This window comes from Rhodamnia argentea, chromosome 11 (assembly GCF_020921035.1).
Source record: "Rhodamnia argentea isolate NSW1041297 chromosome 11, ASM2092103v1, whole genome shotgun sequence".
Taxonomy (NCBI): domain Eukaryota; kingdom Viridiplantae; phylum Streptophyta; class Magnoliopsida; order Myrtales; family Myrtaceae; genus Rhodamnia; species Rhodamnia argentea.
The window spans coordinates 13,189,519-13,206,133 of NC_063160.1; the positions used below are offsets into that span (position 1 = coordinate 13,189,519).

Below are 16,615 nucleotides of genomic sequence, written 5' to 3' on the forward strand. Positions count from 1 at the left end.
GTACCTCAACCAATGGAGAACATACACGTGTCATCTGTTCCTCCGCCGGCGCACCAGTGGACCATAAATCGGCGTGTGCATGCTGTCTAAAATAAACTGTTTTTTAAGATTCGAAATTTTGTTAAGGAAGTTTTCGTGGAATAGTTAAATAAATTTTGTGAAATTATGCATTTCTTTCGTTCGGGCAATATATATAAAGCAAGTAATTAAGGATATCTATTAAGGAAGAAAATGATTGAGATCCCTCGGAAAAATAGGAGGCCCTCTTTACTTTATATACCAGTATAGATAACATTATATTATCGAAAATTCAGTAATGACCACCTTACCTGATTATTCATGTTTCAAAATTTGCTTTTCATTTTGATCAAAGATATCATCAAGACCTCTCTACTCTTGCAAAGCATACTTATGCGCAAAATTTTTGACTTTTTGAAGATCTCATTGTTCTCGTATAATTCCTAAGAGCCTTGTAATAAACAACCCGTGTTTGCCATAGCAATCTTGAGGAAAAATTGTCCAAAAATTACTAAACTTTATGCAATTTTTCCAATTCAATTTTAAATTTTTTAAGTTTATTGATTCGGTTCCAATCCTTTTCATATTCCTATTAGTCGGAAATCGGCGACGTTACGTAAACCATTCTACGTGGCAACGTTGATGCTGACGTAGATAATTTTTAATACCATTTCATTATTTTTCAAATATTTTTATCTACTTCTTTATTTTTTTCCTTTTTTTATTTTTCCCCTTTCATTTTTTTTTTTTTTTTTTCCCTCTGCCGGCCTCGAATATAGGGAAACGAAAAAAGGAAAATAGAAGTAGGAAAAAAAAAAAAACAAAAGACTAGGGATGCTACGTAAAACAACCGACATCCACATTAGCGATTTCCGGCCAATAGGATTGAATTTGTAAAAGATGAAAAATCTAGGATTGAATCGATCTTGTTTAGGATTGAATTGACAAAAATGCAAAAGATTTAAGACTTTTTTGACAATTTTCCCGCAATCTTGGTGACGGAAAATTTCTACTTTTCAGTAATTGCCATAGCGGTATCCCGACCGGCCCCCATAAAACCTGTATCATTACCATAGCCAAGACTTTCTACGGCGGCCATTTCTGTGGCCCGATAACGGTAACCATTGCTGCCCGTCTCTTCGCCAAGAGGAGCAGCACAAAAGGATGACGCAGCACAAGCGAAAGACCGCCCATGTCCCAGCAAATTGTAACGTTTCCAGCCGATAAATTCTCTCTACATGCGCTTATGTCGCTCTCTTCATCAGCTCTCTCAAGTAATCCAAATTGAACCCAACCTACTGATCCTTCACGAAACACCACCGCGAGGAAAAAGGTGGTCCTATCTGTCTGCATGGCTTGGTGATCCCATTCACTAGCAGAAGCTCAATCAAAATCGATCATGGTCAACAAGATGACATTATGGCTACGCTTGGGCTACATCCAAAGATTAATTGGAGCATCCATGCACATTTCACATTTCTTGGATTGCCAGTAATCCAAGTCATCAGGGGGCCCAAAATAAGGAAACTTTCCAGGTTGTCAAACCCAGATTGTCCCAAGGAAAAAACCCAGTTTGCCCTTTGTCCCCCCGACCCTCGCTACTTGACAAATAAAGAGGTGAATTGCAGTTTGCTGAAGTGCAGAACATTGACTAACCAGTCATGGAACAAGCACCAGACATGAATTGGTGAGTTTACCAGCATGAAGAGTGCGAAGAGCGACCAATGTCATAGGTCTCATCCTCGTTTGCAGGATTCACTTACTGGAGCAAGACATTCTTTTATGAAATTCTCGATCTGCGACATGTATAGATCAGGAAATGTCCTGTAGTGGTCCACGTGAGGAGATGATCCAAAGTTGAAAGAGGACACTTTTCTTCCCATCCTCCTCTGAGTTTCCATAAACGACTCCACGGATTCATATGGTATTACTTTATCGGCTGTACTATAGAGGTAGAGCTGGGGACAATGTGGCTGCGCCTCAGAGAGGATATTGACTATTTTCGTAAGCCTCCTACAAAAGAAGAAGTACATAACCATTACATTTGATCATTCCGGTGAGGACTCTAATCTCTTCATAACAAATGGATGGCAAAGCTCGTATCGTGATTACCTCTCCACATCGGGCAACTTCAGAACAGCAGAGAACAGCCATTCCAAAGCTGAAAGGACCGCTGTTTCAATTATCCCCTCATCTTCTTGTTTGTTTGATCCTCCATTGTTGGATGCATGCATATCTTTTCCCTCAACTGACGAGCTACTTTTTCTTACCAGAGCAGCAGAGAATCCGGCGGCCCAAACCTACAAAGATTGAAAGAAGTCCAAGTATAAAATCCTACCTTAATCACCAGGGACGTATCTAGAAACTTTCTCCATTGGGGACAGACATAGATGAATAATTACAATTAAATCAAGCGTATTTGTTTTAGTAACTGAGGTAGTATTTTAAAGCTTCAAAGTCCGATAAAATAAATATGGTGCAGCTTATATTTATCTAAAGCAAGTACATGTTCATAATTTACAGAATCGTATATTAAGTTTTTGGTTTATTTCTGAGGGCAATCCAAAATGAAAATATTCAATCTTCGCTTACCTCTAAATTTTTTTAGGTATTTAGTGGGGGCAAAACTTATTTTTGTAGCCTAAAGTTATTTAGCATTTCTTAAAGACCCTTAACTAATTCAGCATTTATTGAGCAGGGCAAGAGCCCCACTGTGGTACATATAAGTCTGTCCCTATTAACAAGTAATGAGTCTCTTGAGGTTAAATTGACTCATTGAAGAGCCAATATCCTTCAAAATCAAATGCAAGACAATGCTTATTATATCATCAAACCATGTCAGCTATTAAGAGGCTACTGTCCTCAGCTTTGTCAGCATGCCCAAGTTTCCTCTAGCAAAAGTTTGAGATAATGATCAACAATAACCATACATTCTCCTGTCAAAGTGGAACCTAGGGCTGATTCTCATATACCTGATGGCCAAGTCATGGATTACACTGCTATGCAGCATGACAACGATATCAGTCAGTCAGTAAACATGGTTTTTAGGCATTGTAGTCTACATAAAGCTTGCTATGCTGTGGAGATCACTATCATTACCTAAGATTGACTCCTAATGGTTGAGCAATGCTCAAAATCAAATAAAGTCGCGACTCTGTACAAGTGTAAAGGCCATTTTCCGCCCTTAATATCTGTGCACAAACTTCCTTCAGGACTCGCTAGAGCCCATTATTCACTACCAGTCACGTAGTATGTTCCCCTCACTCTTAGATTTAGGTTAACGATTCTCATCTACTTAAATACTGAGTCATACCAAAGTTCATTGGTATGGTTTTTACAGAAGTAGCTGCATACTTAGGCTTTTGAGGATGGAGTACCTTGGAGAAGCAGCTTTCCCAAGTCTATATCTTCCTGGCAAGTCTAAATCTTGCTCCTCCTCCAATACAAGGAGAGTTCCAAAGCCATTATATTCAAGGATCTGAGAAGTAATGATTTCATCTCACGTTCTTTTGGCTTCGCAACCAAAATGCATTTTTGATAGTCATGCCCATTAAACATCTGATTTTCCCCTGGATTATTGTCAATAATTTTGACAAGCAAAGTGTATCAATAAAGTAAAGTTGAAGGTTGTCTTACTTAAATGAGCTAGAGTACGATAAGTTGAAACTTAAACCTTAAATTTGCTACTCAAAGAGCATAAATTCCTCCTTTATGTAGACTGCTGTCGTTCATAGCATTGTCCGATACTGAACAACTAGAGTTTCAAAACAAGGAAGGATATAAGACTCGCAACTTAATGATGCCTCGTTGCAAACACAAAACTACCTCAGAACACTTCCAGCAGAACATTTTCACTTGGCAATGATCCTCAAGATGACTCTGCTCTAATATGCTATGAATTCCAACATAGAATAGCATCACCGAGTAACCGAAACAAAACCAAGTAAAGAAAAGAGTTAAACAGCAAATTCTCACAAGAACCAGACCAAAGATTTTGCGCTTATCCTTCAAATGTAGATAATCAACAGAAAAGAAATAGCAAACGAGACTGCAGAACATTACTTAATTCACCTTTGGATTAAAGGGTTCGGCTCCTCCAGAATCAATGATACAGCCTTTGATTTTCTCAATCAAATCCAGCCTACAACGCATCCTCTCCAGTATCCCACCATACCTGACCAATACAAGTTTCTAGCAATATCTAACCCATCAAGACATTCTTAGTCCTAAAGATCTCAAGCTCAGGAAAATCAATCGATCAGTTGATGAAAGAAATTAAAATCGATCAACCTACACAAACCACCCGGTGTTGCTGAAGCTGTGGAAGAGCAAACAACGCTCTCCGCCGTCCTCCTCCCTCTCCGAAACCCAAGCGATCAGTTCACTCGCCAACTCGTTGATCCGGCCCTCGACGCCGTGACCCAAGTCCAGCGAAAGCATCTCCCCGACGCCGACGATAAATGTGACCGCGTGGAACCCCTTGGAGTTGTACCACTCCACGTACCTCCTCAGGTGCTTCCGCTTCGCTCCAAGCCAGCCCAACAAAACAACGGTCACGGTGGGGCCCCCGTCGACACGGACCCCGTCCCTCGGGCCGTCGGAGGTCGCCGGAGCTAAGCTCCAGGCGAAGGAGGAGCTGTCGCGCGCGCTCGCGAATGGGCCTCCGTTGGCGCCCGGAGGCACGGGATTGGGCGAGCGGTGGAGTGGGGAGAGAGGCGAAGGGAGGTTGAGGGATTTCGAGCCCGGCGAGGGGGGAGGCCGAGAGTGGACGCAAGCGACGGAGAAGGAGCGGCTTCGCGCGGCAACCGCGCGGCGGCGGCCGAGGAATGGGAATGGGGGGTGGATCGTTTGCAGCGATTGGTGGAGGAGGAGGTGGCGATGGAGAGCGGAAGAAGCCAATCTCCTGACGGGAGCCTCCATTTGAAATTTGAGGAAGAATCTGCATTTCCTCCCCAAAGCCGATGCAAAAATGCTAACAAAGCATAGGGAAATGAATACGTGGCGCTAATGTGGTAGTAAAATACAAAAATCATGAAATATTACAAAAATGGCTCTCATCCTCCTGCACATGTTCAATTTTGGTTCTCAAGCTTTGTTTTCGGGGCCAATGGCACAATTGGCCTCTAAACTTTACTTTAATTTGCAGCGTGATTCATGAACTTTTGATATTTAAACTTTTAATTTATTCAATGTGATCTCCGGGCTTTTTGTTATCCGTTCGGTTAGGTCCCTAAACCGTATGAAAATGTTCAATATTGTCCCCGAGATTGAATTAATAGACGGACAAAAGTTGAAGATATTCATGTCGTTCGAGGTTAAAATTGAACATATGCCAAAAGTGCGGGGATCGCATTGAAAAGATTAAAAATTTAAGAACGATACCGCATGTTGGGTTAAAGTTCGGGGATCACATTAAATAAATTAAAAGTTTAGAAATGACGGGTTAAAGTTTATGCACCACACTGAATAAATTAAAAGTTCAAATAGCACATTATACATTGAACCAAAGTTTACGGACCATTTGCGTCATTATCTTTTATTTTTATAAAGAATTTTGTCCCCGAACAAATCTCCGGTCCCAAATTCAAGGCTAATTTTTATAAAGATCTAAAACTCTTAGTGCACAAATTCAATAATCTTGAACTTATAGGTTGCATTTGGTCATTCGGATAAAACTCAAGATATGATATATTTTATTATATTCTATGTTTGGTAGTTGTCCAAGAGAGGATATAGGGGGATATATGAGGGATAAAACTATTCTAAGGGATGGGATGGGATAGAGTCGGATGGGATTTCTCTTATTTATCGCTTAAGCTACTCCCTCTTCTCCATGGCCCATCCACCTCTCTGCCACGGCCCATCCACCTCTCCGGTAGCAATGGCGGGCAACTTCTCTGGCAAGTATTTCAAGCCATAGACATCCAACCTTAAATTCGACGAATGTTCAACTACTTCATTAGCTGATGAAGACCATTGTTCTAACCTAAAGACGTATGAAATTGAGGGGAATCATGTCAAGTTCCTCCATATCACAGAAGTTTAAAACTAGTTCTTCTCGTCGGTTATCGCCTTTCAAGTTCCATTACGACAATAAACATGCGACGGGGACAAAACTATACATGACAACATCGATGAACTACACCTAGAATTTGTATTGTAATTGTTCCTCAACTTGATATTTTTACAACTTTCCATTAATTCAAAAACAAGGTTTGGATATTTTTTTTCTTTCTTTTCATTTCTCAAGAAATTTACGACCACGAACTCACGATCCCTAAAAATTCAAGTATCTAGATATTCGGTTTTTATCAAATAATAGATACGACAGAATATAAAGATTTCCAACTTTAGATTTGTAGTTTACTAAACAGTAATTAAAATATAATCAAACTCCTAAATTTCTTATGTTATCCTAAGCAGTTCTGTCATGACTATAAATGCAGCCATAACATTTATCGTACTGGAAATCCAGACAAGCAAATGAGCCGGGGCATTTATCATCACGCTAGAGAAATTGTCGCGTCACTTCTCGCGCTGCAATTCTCCGGAAGAAATTCCAAACCTAACATCAATGGCTCCGAGTCGGCCACAACTCCAGGAACTACACTCACCACACAGCGACCCACTCACAAGATCCTCAATCCACGAGCAAAAGATCAAAATGGCTTCGATTCTTCTCCTCCAAGCAATGCCAAGTTCGAGAGCGTCTCGATTTCTTGACGTGGTAGAGCTTCTTTAGTCCCCCATTGCGCCCGAAGCCTTCCCGTTTTCGGGGTTTCCCGTACATACGGAAGACTCCATGTCTTCTTCCTGTGCTGTGCTCCCTTCTACAAGAACCGACTTCGTAAACCCGAGTCGTCAAAGATCGTTTGTGCCCTCGAGAGTTCAGGAGCAAAGTAAGCTTGGGTCCTCCTCAGAATCTGCTGTGAATTTTCCATTGGAGTTCGCAAAATGTTTGTCTTTATGCGTGTTTGGGCCTTATGTATCTCGGGTTCCCTTTTTCTGTTTTCGCTTGAAGGAGGCAAATGTCACTTGGGTAGGAGGAGTTTTACGTTCCGAGGAATCGTGGCGTCGGGTGTTGCAATGGCTGGGTCGTCCCTATTGACTGAACCTGTCAAAGGTCAGTGATTTTAGCTACATGTCATTGAGTTAATAGAGATTGTTTAGTTTAATTTACAGATTTCAACTAAATACGCGTGACTATTGTGCCCATGTAAATATGTTTGATTGATGGGTTAGTGTTTGGTGAATTTGCGAGCTGGGTATGGGAATCTGCTTCTGTTCTTGCCAAGAAGAGCTCCAAAGGGGAAATTCATGTTATTTGTTATTTAGATTTTTCCTTTTTGTTGGTGCATTTTGGAATTTTCAGTAAGATTGTGCTCAAAGGTGGTTGCGTTGTTTATGTATTCTGTAGGAGCGGATAGGTTACCTTTTAAGCGGGAGGGGTACAACTACTGGACATGGCGAGGTCATAAAATACATTACGTGGTGCAGGGGGAAGGGTTTCCGGTTGTTCTGATTCACGGGTTTGGTGCTTCAGCATATCATTGGAGGTTTGTCATACAATTCTATCATCTGTGATCCATCGGTTTTAACATGGCTGCATGAACTTACAATGCACGAGGAACTGGGAGATACTGGTTCATAGTTAGCTACCAAGCCTACTATAGAGCATTTTTTTCCCTTTTAGGTAGTTTTGTTATGGCTGCTGCTGAGAAAAGAGAAGTGTTGGCAACATAAAAATGGTTGTAGGAATTGGAGTTTCTTAAATACAAAGTTAACTCGTGAGTTCTTCTAGAGAACTGCGTGAAGGAAGTCTGATTGGATGAGCTTTGTAGCTAGTGAAATAGAAATAATGGTAGCTAGGAAACTCTATGAACATATTTCCTTGGTTTGACCAGTTTGAATCTCCTGCAAAGAATCAGGTCTACCTCCAGTGAATGAGATTTTTGTTAGGCACTTAGGACATAACTTGTCGGGGAAGAAGATTAGTTTCACATCTTACCGGGTGTGACGCGTTAGCTGTAGATTTTGCTTTTCACATTGTTTCAGAGTGGATCAGGAGCATTATGCACCATACGAGAAAAATCACATAACCACTGGCATGGCGTTGCTTAGGTCATTTTTTCAGTTGTCACAAGTGTCCTTCAACCCACTTTGGGACCTCTCAGAGTGCCATGCCCGTCTAAGAGGTTTCCCCTCCTTTTAACATTATCAAATTACTGTATATTCAGCCAATTCAATGTCTGATATCATGATGCCTACAAAATTTGGCTTTATTGTACTCAACATTTGCTCTTAATTGGCCATTTTGTTTGCTATATTAGGCCCAGAGTAAATGTTCACTCACTCCTTTGATAATCCGCGGATATTCTGCTTGCATATATGCAGGTATAACATTCCTGAATTGGCTAAAAACTACAAAGTCTATGCCGTAGACTTACTGGGATTTGGTTGGAGTGAGAAAGCACTGGTTGAATACGACACAATGATATGGAAGGATCAAGTTGTTGATTTCCTCAAGGAGATAGTGAGGGAGCCTGCCGTTCTAGTTGGCAACAGGTATTAATTAAGTGCATTAGATGATTTGAAGCTTAAAAACCCACAAGATCAAGCATTTAGTTCACTTATAATTGTGTTCGTTTCATTCTATAAGTACTTCGGAAAGTTAAGAGCACAAGTTACGCACCATAGTTCATTCTAAAGGAAGAACCTCTCATTTAAAGAAAGTTTGGCACTTTTTGGGTCAAAAGGAATATATGAATTTTTATTGTGTATCTGTTGCTTTTCCTGTGAGTGAATAATTGACATGTCATTTCGATAGAGGAAGTTTTGATTTGTATACTCCCTGCAAATCTGATATGGATTTCATTATCTCTGGAAATCGACAAAATTTCAACTTGATTAATCAAAAAATCCTTTTGAATAATATCTCGAGAACCAAACACAACGTAACTCCTTTCCCCATAATTGTGAATTCTGGTAAATGTACAGCCTTGGAGGGTTCACTGCTTTGGTATCTGCTGGGGGATTGCCTGAGCAAGTCGCCGGAGTAGTACTGCTCAACTCTGCAGGACAATTTGGAGACCCTAGTGCTAAAGTCAAGAAGTCTGAAGAAAGTGTCCTGCAGAAGTTTTTCGTAAAGCCACTGAAGGAGATTTTTCAGCGGATATTCCTCGGGTTTTTGTTCTGGCAAGCAAAGCAACCGGCTCGTATCAAATCTGTTTTGAAGAGTGTATGTTGCTCTCTCACTCCATCTCCACTCTCACAAAGATTTGAATGGCTTAGGACCATATACCTGAGATGTAGCATTACCTCCCAGCAAAGGGGAACGTGAGACCTAGACTTGATCATTAGATGTAGGCTTTGGGTATTTAAAATTTGAAGAAATAAAAATTGAGAGAGTAGGAATTTTTTTTTTTGAAAAGAACTAACTGTTTCAGGCAAGTCAATGCCATAAACTCCAGTTTTAGGTTCTGTTCAGGCTGCAGGAGCTCCAGGCCTTCAATTTCATGATCTTGATTAATTAAGACAGACTCCCTTGTGTTGTCTGTTCTGATGCTCAAATCTTCACTAAAGTAATTTGTGAGAAAATGATCTTATTGACGAGTGTCCCAGGGTACTTTTTGCACATGCTTAAACATGAAACTTTTAATTTCCAAGGCAATGATTACACATAATGCAAAACTAGCAGTGCATTGAAAAATGTAAACTTTCGCTATTTAAATCGCTTAAAAAATGCCTTGGGGGTACTCTTTAACAAAATCCCTAAGAAAAACTGACATGCTGAACTTGACTGGTGGCTTCTGATTATGTTTGAGGGCCGACTTCAGCTATGTTGCCATATTGTAATTATACTTCAAGTACCTCAGGGATTTGACTTTTAAGCTAACTTAAAGTGTCGTTTGTTGGTGCCTCTAAATCCTGAAAGGAGCAGGTTGGGATTGCTCCTGGTCATGTCAGGCCTCTTTGCTGAGAACATGATAGTTAAATAGAACTCCAGAAAGAACGTTTTTTCAGCCAAGTGAACCTGAATGAGGATGAGCTGTCTAGACTTACCAAGTTTCAAAATTCCCTAAATGGTTCAGCCACTCTTCCCTGACCAGATGAGCAAAGAGGGCCTTACATTGCTGAGGCAGGCTTGTCGCTACAACTGGGTCAAGGCCTCTAATGGTGTCTAGAAAGGATGTAGCTCCTTATGTCAAATAAATGATCATCTTTTTCGCTCCTAGACTCCATTAGTGTAATGCTCTATCTATGCTATGGCCACCACAATAATGGTCTTTCTGCTTCTCCAGGTTTACAAAGATTCCTCAAATGTAGATGATTATCTTATCGAGTCAATAACTATGCCGGCAGCGGACCCCAATGCTGGAGAAGTTTACTACAGGTACAGATTGATGTTCTTTTCCTAAGTGTGATCTATGTAAGGTAGTCATGTCGTCATGATTTCTTCATCTTACTACATATGATTTCCCTTCAACTCGATCAGATATAAGAGATCTGTCATCCTCCCAGTTTTCTTTTTTCGGTTTTTAAAAGGTATATCCCATTTATGCTGTAGTAAAGAAATATATGTCGGTGCAGATTAATGTCGCGGTTCATGATGAACCAGAGCAGATATACCCTGGACAGCATCTTGAGCAAACTCTCATGCCCGCTGCTATTAATTTGGGGTGATCTAGACCCGTGGGTTGGTCCCACCAAGGCCATTCGTATCAAGGAGTTCTACCCAGACACATCCTTAGTCAACCTTCAGGCGGGGCATTGCCCTCACGATGAAGTCCCGGAACTCGTCAACAAGGCTCTAATCGATTGGTTGTCAACAGTAGCTCCGAAAACCTCCCTTCAGGCATTGTAAATACAGATACTGGATTTTTTTTTTCCTCCTTCCAGTGCCACCGCCCCTGCTTTATCTTAGGATTCAACTACTACAGTGTAAATTCTATTTATAAGTGATTAATCAGAGCTTTGGCGGGTTAGGTTGGGAAGTCCTTCTCATTGACTCTGATCAACCACATTTTAGTCTTTAAGAAAATTAGTTGCCTAATGGTTAGCTTGTGCATCGGCACATCTCAACTACCAGCTTGTTTGACATGTGATGTGGTCTAATACTTCGTATCAGTATATTTTCTCATTTCAATAGGAGTGCAAACGGGGGAAGTTACTTGTCCTCGACTCGGGATGGCGATGGGTTGGGTCGTATATGAAATCTGCCTCATCCACAAGTTGGGGGATGGGTTTGAGATTTTGTTTACAATATCCTATAGAACTCAGGACAAGCTTCGAATTCGTCTTGCCGGTAAGCCAAATCCCGAACTTGACCTATTTTACTAACATGTTTTTAGTCTTCTAAAGGAAATAAGGCCACTTCGGAATTGTGGGGCGGGCATGACAATACTTTTGGAGTGGAATTTCTGCTTTTCGGAAGTATTTCTAGAGCCGAAATCCGTTTGGTAACGCGATTTCATTTTTCTACTTTTGGATCAATTTCTTTTTTTTTTCGGGCTTTAGAAGTAATTTTAGAGCCACTTGAAGAAGTAAAAAAAATTTACTTCTTTTCTACTCAAAAGTAGAAAAATCAATTTCTACTCAAAAGTAGAAATAGAAAAATCAATTTTAAGAGCAAAAGTGTTTCCATGCACGCCCGTATACACCCAAAATTGTATGGATGTGCAATTTACTTTTGTTTTGGAATGCATCGTCTATTCATGGAATATATACAAGAATCTAAAATTGATATGGTTGCACAATCCGGATTACTATGATAGTGATATCAATGCGAGAATGTTTATGACTAAATTAACTCAATATGTTCATGGCTTTTTTGGAATTATTTCTGATAGAGAATACATAATTTTGACAGAAAAAAATAAATGCTCATTTAAAGAAGATCGATAGTTTTTGTTTTCTTTTTAACCGATTGCGTTCATTGATTTGCCAATAAAGAAAGACGGGCATGGTCAACCCTTAAAACCATAGGGGTCCGACAATAGAATATGCAAACGCAGAAATGGAGGGTAAGTCTTGAACCTGGACAATAAGACAGATGAGGTTCTTGGGATGGATCTCATACCTTCGAATTCTGTCCGAGGTTCGGAGTTTTTTTCCGTATTTTTGTATTTGTTGGAAAGAAAATTTTCATTTTAGATATGTACATAACTTCAAGATAAAGATGCAAATCCTACAAAGCAAGTAAAATAAGTAAATTTGAAAAGCGAATCAACTCAATACAGCCTCTGAAGACTCGTTCATCCCATAAAGACGGATATGTCATAGCAGCAAAGCACAAATGGTGACCGATGCCGAAACTTATAACAAGTATCGACATCGATAAAAATGAAAAAAAAACGACGAATTTATCGTGTTGGACTCCTTTTGCAATGTGCAGACACTGAGATTGGTTGCTCTACCAATTTTTTTCCTTCTTTCTTTTGTCCGGAAACAAGAATCCGTTCATCTTATTAGTAACCCTTCTGTACATTACGGCAAGGCACATAGCTCTATCTTTTGACCTCCGAAAACTTGGGAGAAGTTACATAACTCTATCTTTTGACCTCCGAAAACTTGGGAGGAACCGGCGGGGGGAAGTGATCTGCAGCACATGATCCTCAAGTTGCCTTAATAAACTATTACGCAGCAAAAAGCCAACCCTGCGACGTCAATCTGGTCTATTACCTACATCTCCGGAGAGAAAAAGCCAAGCCTGCAAGGTCAAGTTCTCATCTTCTTCCTTCAACTCTTGGTCCTTGAGGAAGTGTGATAAAAATGGCGGAGAAGAGCAAGATTTTGGTCATTGGAGGGACAGGATACATTGGCAAGCACCTGGTGGAGGCAAGCGCGAAAGCGGGTCACCCCACTTATGCATTGGTTAGGGAGAGCACGGCTTCGGATGTCGAGAAGTCGAAGCTCGTCGGAAGCTTCAGGAGCTCGGGGGTTTCGGTAGTTTATGTATGACGCTGGAAAACAGTTTTTGGAAAGCAGTAATTCTTGCTGAGTTTCGACCACCTGGTGGCATAAATCTCACATTAGATTTGCGTTCTGTTCGACTTTCCAGGGAGATATCTACGATCACGAGAGCTTAGTCACGGCAATCAAGCAGGTTGATGTGGTGATCTCGGCAGTGGCAGGACCGCAGCTCGCCAATCAGGTTAAGATCATTGCAGCAATCAAAGAAGCCGGAAATATCTAGGCAAGTGACAATAGTTGATAGTTTTTCAAAATATTGTCATAGAAAAGAAATGGAATAGCTGTTTACCTTCTTGGATTACAGAAGGAGTGGTTTACAATTCTGTTAAGTTTTGGAAATTCATATTTGGTACATAAAACTAGTCATTTTGTCGCGATTTTTTGTATGAATCGTTTATTTTGCATGGTAACTATGTTGAAAATAGAGATGGATACACTAACAAAAGCTTCTGAAAGTCCAATTTTATAGTTGCACGCCTACTATCCAAAACTGATATGAATGTATTTCAAGTTTTCCTCTTGTTTGGAGCTCTTTTTAGAGATGTTCATAAATTTTGTAGAGGTTCCTTCCTTCTGAATTCGGTACCGACGTGGATCGTACCAACGCGGTTGAGCCGGCAGCGACCCTTTTCGGTGTCAAAGCAAAGATCAGGAGGGCAATCGAGGCTGAGGGAATCCCTTTCACTTATGTCGCATCGAATGGCTTAGCTGGATGCTTTCTTCCGACCTTAGGACAGATGGGTGCGAAAGCTCCTCCGCGGGACAAAATCACAATCATAGGTGACAGAAATCCGAAAGGTAAATGGTTTTTTGTTTTTCTGAATTGTGATTAAGTTTCATTCAGATTCCCAGAAGACACTAACCATAATTAGGCATAACCATCCGCCATCTTATGCATATCGAAGCTGCTCGTCCAGACATGTTATGGCTGACTTTCAGAAGTGCCTGCTTAATCTTTTTTCCCTGTTCTCTGTGTCAGTGGTTTATGTCAAGGAGGAAGATATTGCCACATACACCATCAAGGCAGTGGACCACCCAAGAACTCTGAACAAGATCCTCTACCTGAGACCGCCGGCCAATCTTCTGAGCTTCAGCGAGATCGTTTCCCTCTGGGAGAAGAAGATCGGGACGACCCTCGATAAGACATATCTCTTGGAAGATGAGCTTCTCAAGAAGATCCAAGGTTAGTGGATAGCTGGAAGCAATTCAAACAGGAAGCACGCATGAAGATATCGGCTTTTCACCTGATGGTTTCTTAAGCACAAATGTTTTGTTGCAGAGTCTCCATTGCCCATCAACGTCATTTTGGCCATAACCCACTCAACCTTTGTGAAGGGAGATAGCACAAACTAGGAGATCGATGCTTCGACCAGAGCAGAGGCTTCGCAGCTTTATCCGGAAGTGAAATACACAACTATGGATGAGTACCTCAGCTTCTTCGCCTAGTCCCCCTGGAGTTATGGTCACGTGGTGTGCGTGTATCACAAACCAGTCTCAACTTGTGTGCTGAATAACTTTTGGTGCACTTCGATATCGACTCCGTGCATCGATGTACCGGAACCATTCCGCGTGTTCCATCAAGTATATGAATTGCTACTAGCGGGGTCCTTTTTCCACTCGTTTAACGTCACTTGATGATTGGATATAGTACCTCGAGGGTTCGGCCAGCTACAGTCGTGCAGAACGAGTGAACTAACAATCTCAGGATGCTCGACTTTTGAATGGTGAAAGATCATCAGAAGGTTGCTCTGCTCTTGCTCATCTTTCCAAAGCAATGTAAAAGTTTGACGAATCGGCAAGACCGGTGATAGTACGAAACGACATCGGGTATCGACAATGCCTACTGCAGGCATTAATTATATGTTCATAAGCAAAATGAAGATTATTTTCGGGGTCAGCCTCATGGAAGATCCCTTGTCATTTAATCAGTCTTAACAAACCATTTATGGCTTGATCTGCCTTGACATGGATGCTTATAAAGTTGCTTATCTTCGAACTTAATTAGTAGCATCAAACGTTTCTTCCGCAAGCAAGTGATCTGGGCAGGCGATCCCCAAAAGTCTGTCATCGAGCTGATTTCTCAGGTTTATCATACGCCATACAAATTGGAGAAATTTATGAAGACGGTACCCTATAGCAAACAAAATTTCGAAAGTTTTTGATCTTCTCTCTCTCGAATCTTGAGGACGCGATAAGACGGCAGAGAAGAGCAAGATTCAGATCATCGGAGGGACTGGATACATCAGAAAGTACCTGGTGCCGGCAAGCACGAAAGCCAGATACCCTGCTTATGAATTGGTCAGGGAGAGGACGGCTTCTAATCCTGAGAAAGTCAGAAGCTGATAGAGGGCTTCAAGGGCTCAGGAGTTTCACTGGTCTATGTATGTGTAAACAAGAATAACCATCAAATCATCGCATGTTCGAATTCTTCTTCCGCGTGGAGCTCATTCCGTTTGATTTCGCTGGGGCATGTCGATAATCGTGAGATTTTGGTCACAGCAATCAAGCAAGTTGATGTGGTGATCAGTTTAAGCTGATCGCAGCGGTCAAAGAAGCTGGAAATATCAAGGCAAGTATGCGGTAGCCACTGAAACTTATAGAGATTCTAGAGCTAGAGGTTCCTTCCATCTGAATTTGGAGCCGATGTGGACCGAGCGAATGCGGTCGAGCCAGCTGCAAGCCTTTTCAGCATCAAAGCCAATGTCAGGCGATCGACCGAGGCCGAGAGGATCCCTTTCACTTGTGTAGTGTCCCACGGTGTTGCCGGCTACTATCTTCCATCCTGGGCCAAATGGGCGCTAAAGTCCCTCCGAAGGATGAAACCACCATCCTAGGCGACCGCAATACAGAAGGTGATTTGAACGAAGTCGAAACATGCTGTCTGTGCTATGTTCGTTTTCGGACCGCCCGACTCATCCCGAGGCTCGTGTTTATCAGACAAAACATGTTGAGCTCATCTTGGTTCACTTTTATATGATTGCAGACACTACCATAGTTCAATTTGAGTAATATCAGCTAACATGTCGTTAAATCAGCTTTTGCCTCGATGGTTTCTTGGCAGACACTCGGTCATTTTTTCGATGTTGCGTGCCTCAGAGTCTCCGTTTCCAATTGACATCGTTTTTCGTCGATCAGCTACTCGGCATTTGTGAAGGGCGATCACGCAGCAAATTACGAGACCGACACTTTGATTGGAGCCGAGGCTTCAGAGCTCTATCCGGGAAGTGAAATGCACAACTGTGGATGAATACCTCAATCTCTTTGCGAAGTTGAGGATCAAGAACTTCATCAGACTCTGCTCTACTAATGTCGAGAACAGTCCCTGGGGTGAAGAATAGTATTTCATGGATTTGCGTATGAACTCGCACCAGTATGCACGAAAAGCCGCAGTTCGGCTTTGATCGAACACGCGGGTTCGTTCGATCTAGGAGTCTCTGAATTAGAAAATCACACGACAGGCTGGTGAATAGGCAAGAACCACGGCATCTTCGGCAAGGGCTCGAGTTTTCCGGCGCGAAAACTTCGATGCCTAGATCGAATCTTCCGTTCACAATCAGCACCGTCGAAGCCCGTTCTCTCGAGAATCGCCCATGTGAACTGCGATCGAACCCTGGCACGGTGATGG

General features: G+C 41.5%; 2 protein-coding genes and 1 pseudogene across 2 annotated transcripts in view; 2 read left to right on the forward strand and 1 right to left on the reverse strand.

The window, feature by feature from the left end:
- Positions 1-1,680: 1,680 nt before the first annotated feature.
- The window catches only part of LOC115736252 (transmembrane protein 53-B), a 391,123-nt gene continuing 376,188 nt past the window's right edge, over positions 1,681-16,615 (reverse strand). Inside the window, exons 4-7 of the mRNA XM_030667851.2 lie at positions 4,313-4,954; positions 4,090-4,192; positions 2,131-2,318; positions 1,681-2,031 (exon numbers count right to left, since the gene is read on the reverse strand). Coding sequence (XP_030523711.2) covers positions 1,755-2,031; positions 2,131-2,318; positions 4,090-4,192; positions 4,313-4,938 — 1,194 coding nt within the window. The 5' untranslated portion in view covers positions 4,939-4,954 and the 3' untranslated portion in view covers positions 1,681-1,754. The remainder of the gene's footprint in view (positions 2,032-2,130; positions 2,319-4,089; positions 4,193-4,312; positions 4,955-16,615) is intronic.
- Positions 6,581-11,012, forward strand: LOC115736253 (pheophytinase, chloroplastic). Its single transcript, XM_030667852.2, has 7 exons — positions 6,581-6,917; positions 7,040-7,141; positions 7,436-7,574; positions 8,413-8,583; positions 9,016-9,256; positions 10,320-10,411; positions 10,609-11,012. Exons 1-7 carry the CDS (start codon positions 6,821-6,823, stop codon positions 10,880-10,882), a joined length of 1,116 nt encoding a protein of 371 aa, XP_030523712.1. The 5' UTR covers positions 6,581-6,820; the 3' UTR covers positions 10,883-11,012.
- Positions 12,559-14,657, forward strand: LOC115736254 (annotated as a pseudogene).

What these genes read in the sequence shown, in the direction of transcription:
- LOC115736253 (XM_030667852.2), top strand. Translation starts at nt 6,821, where the DNA reads ATGTCTTCTTCCTGTGCTGTGCTCCCTTCTACAAGAACCGACTTCGTA. An exon ending in CTCGAGAGTTCAGGAGCAAA is followed by an intron (nt 6,918 to 7,039) that starts GTAAGCTTGGGT and finishes TTTCGCTTGAAG; the next exon opens with GAGGCAAATGTCACTTGGGT. An exon ending in ATTGACTGAACCTGTCAAAG is followed by an intron (nt 7,142 to 7,435) that starts GTCAGTGATTTT and finishes TGTATTCTGTAG; the next exon opens with GAGCGGATAGGTTACCTTTT.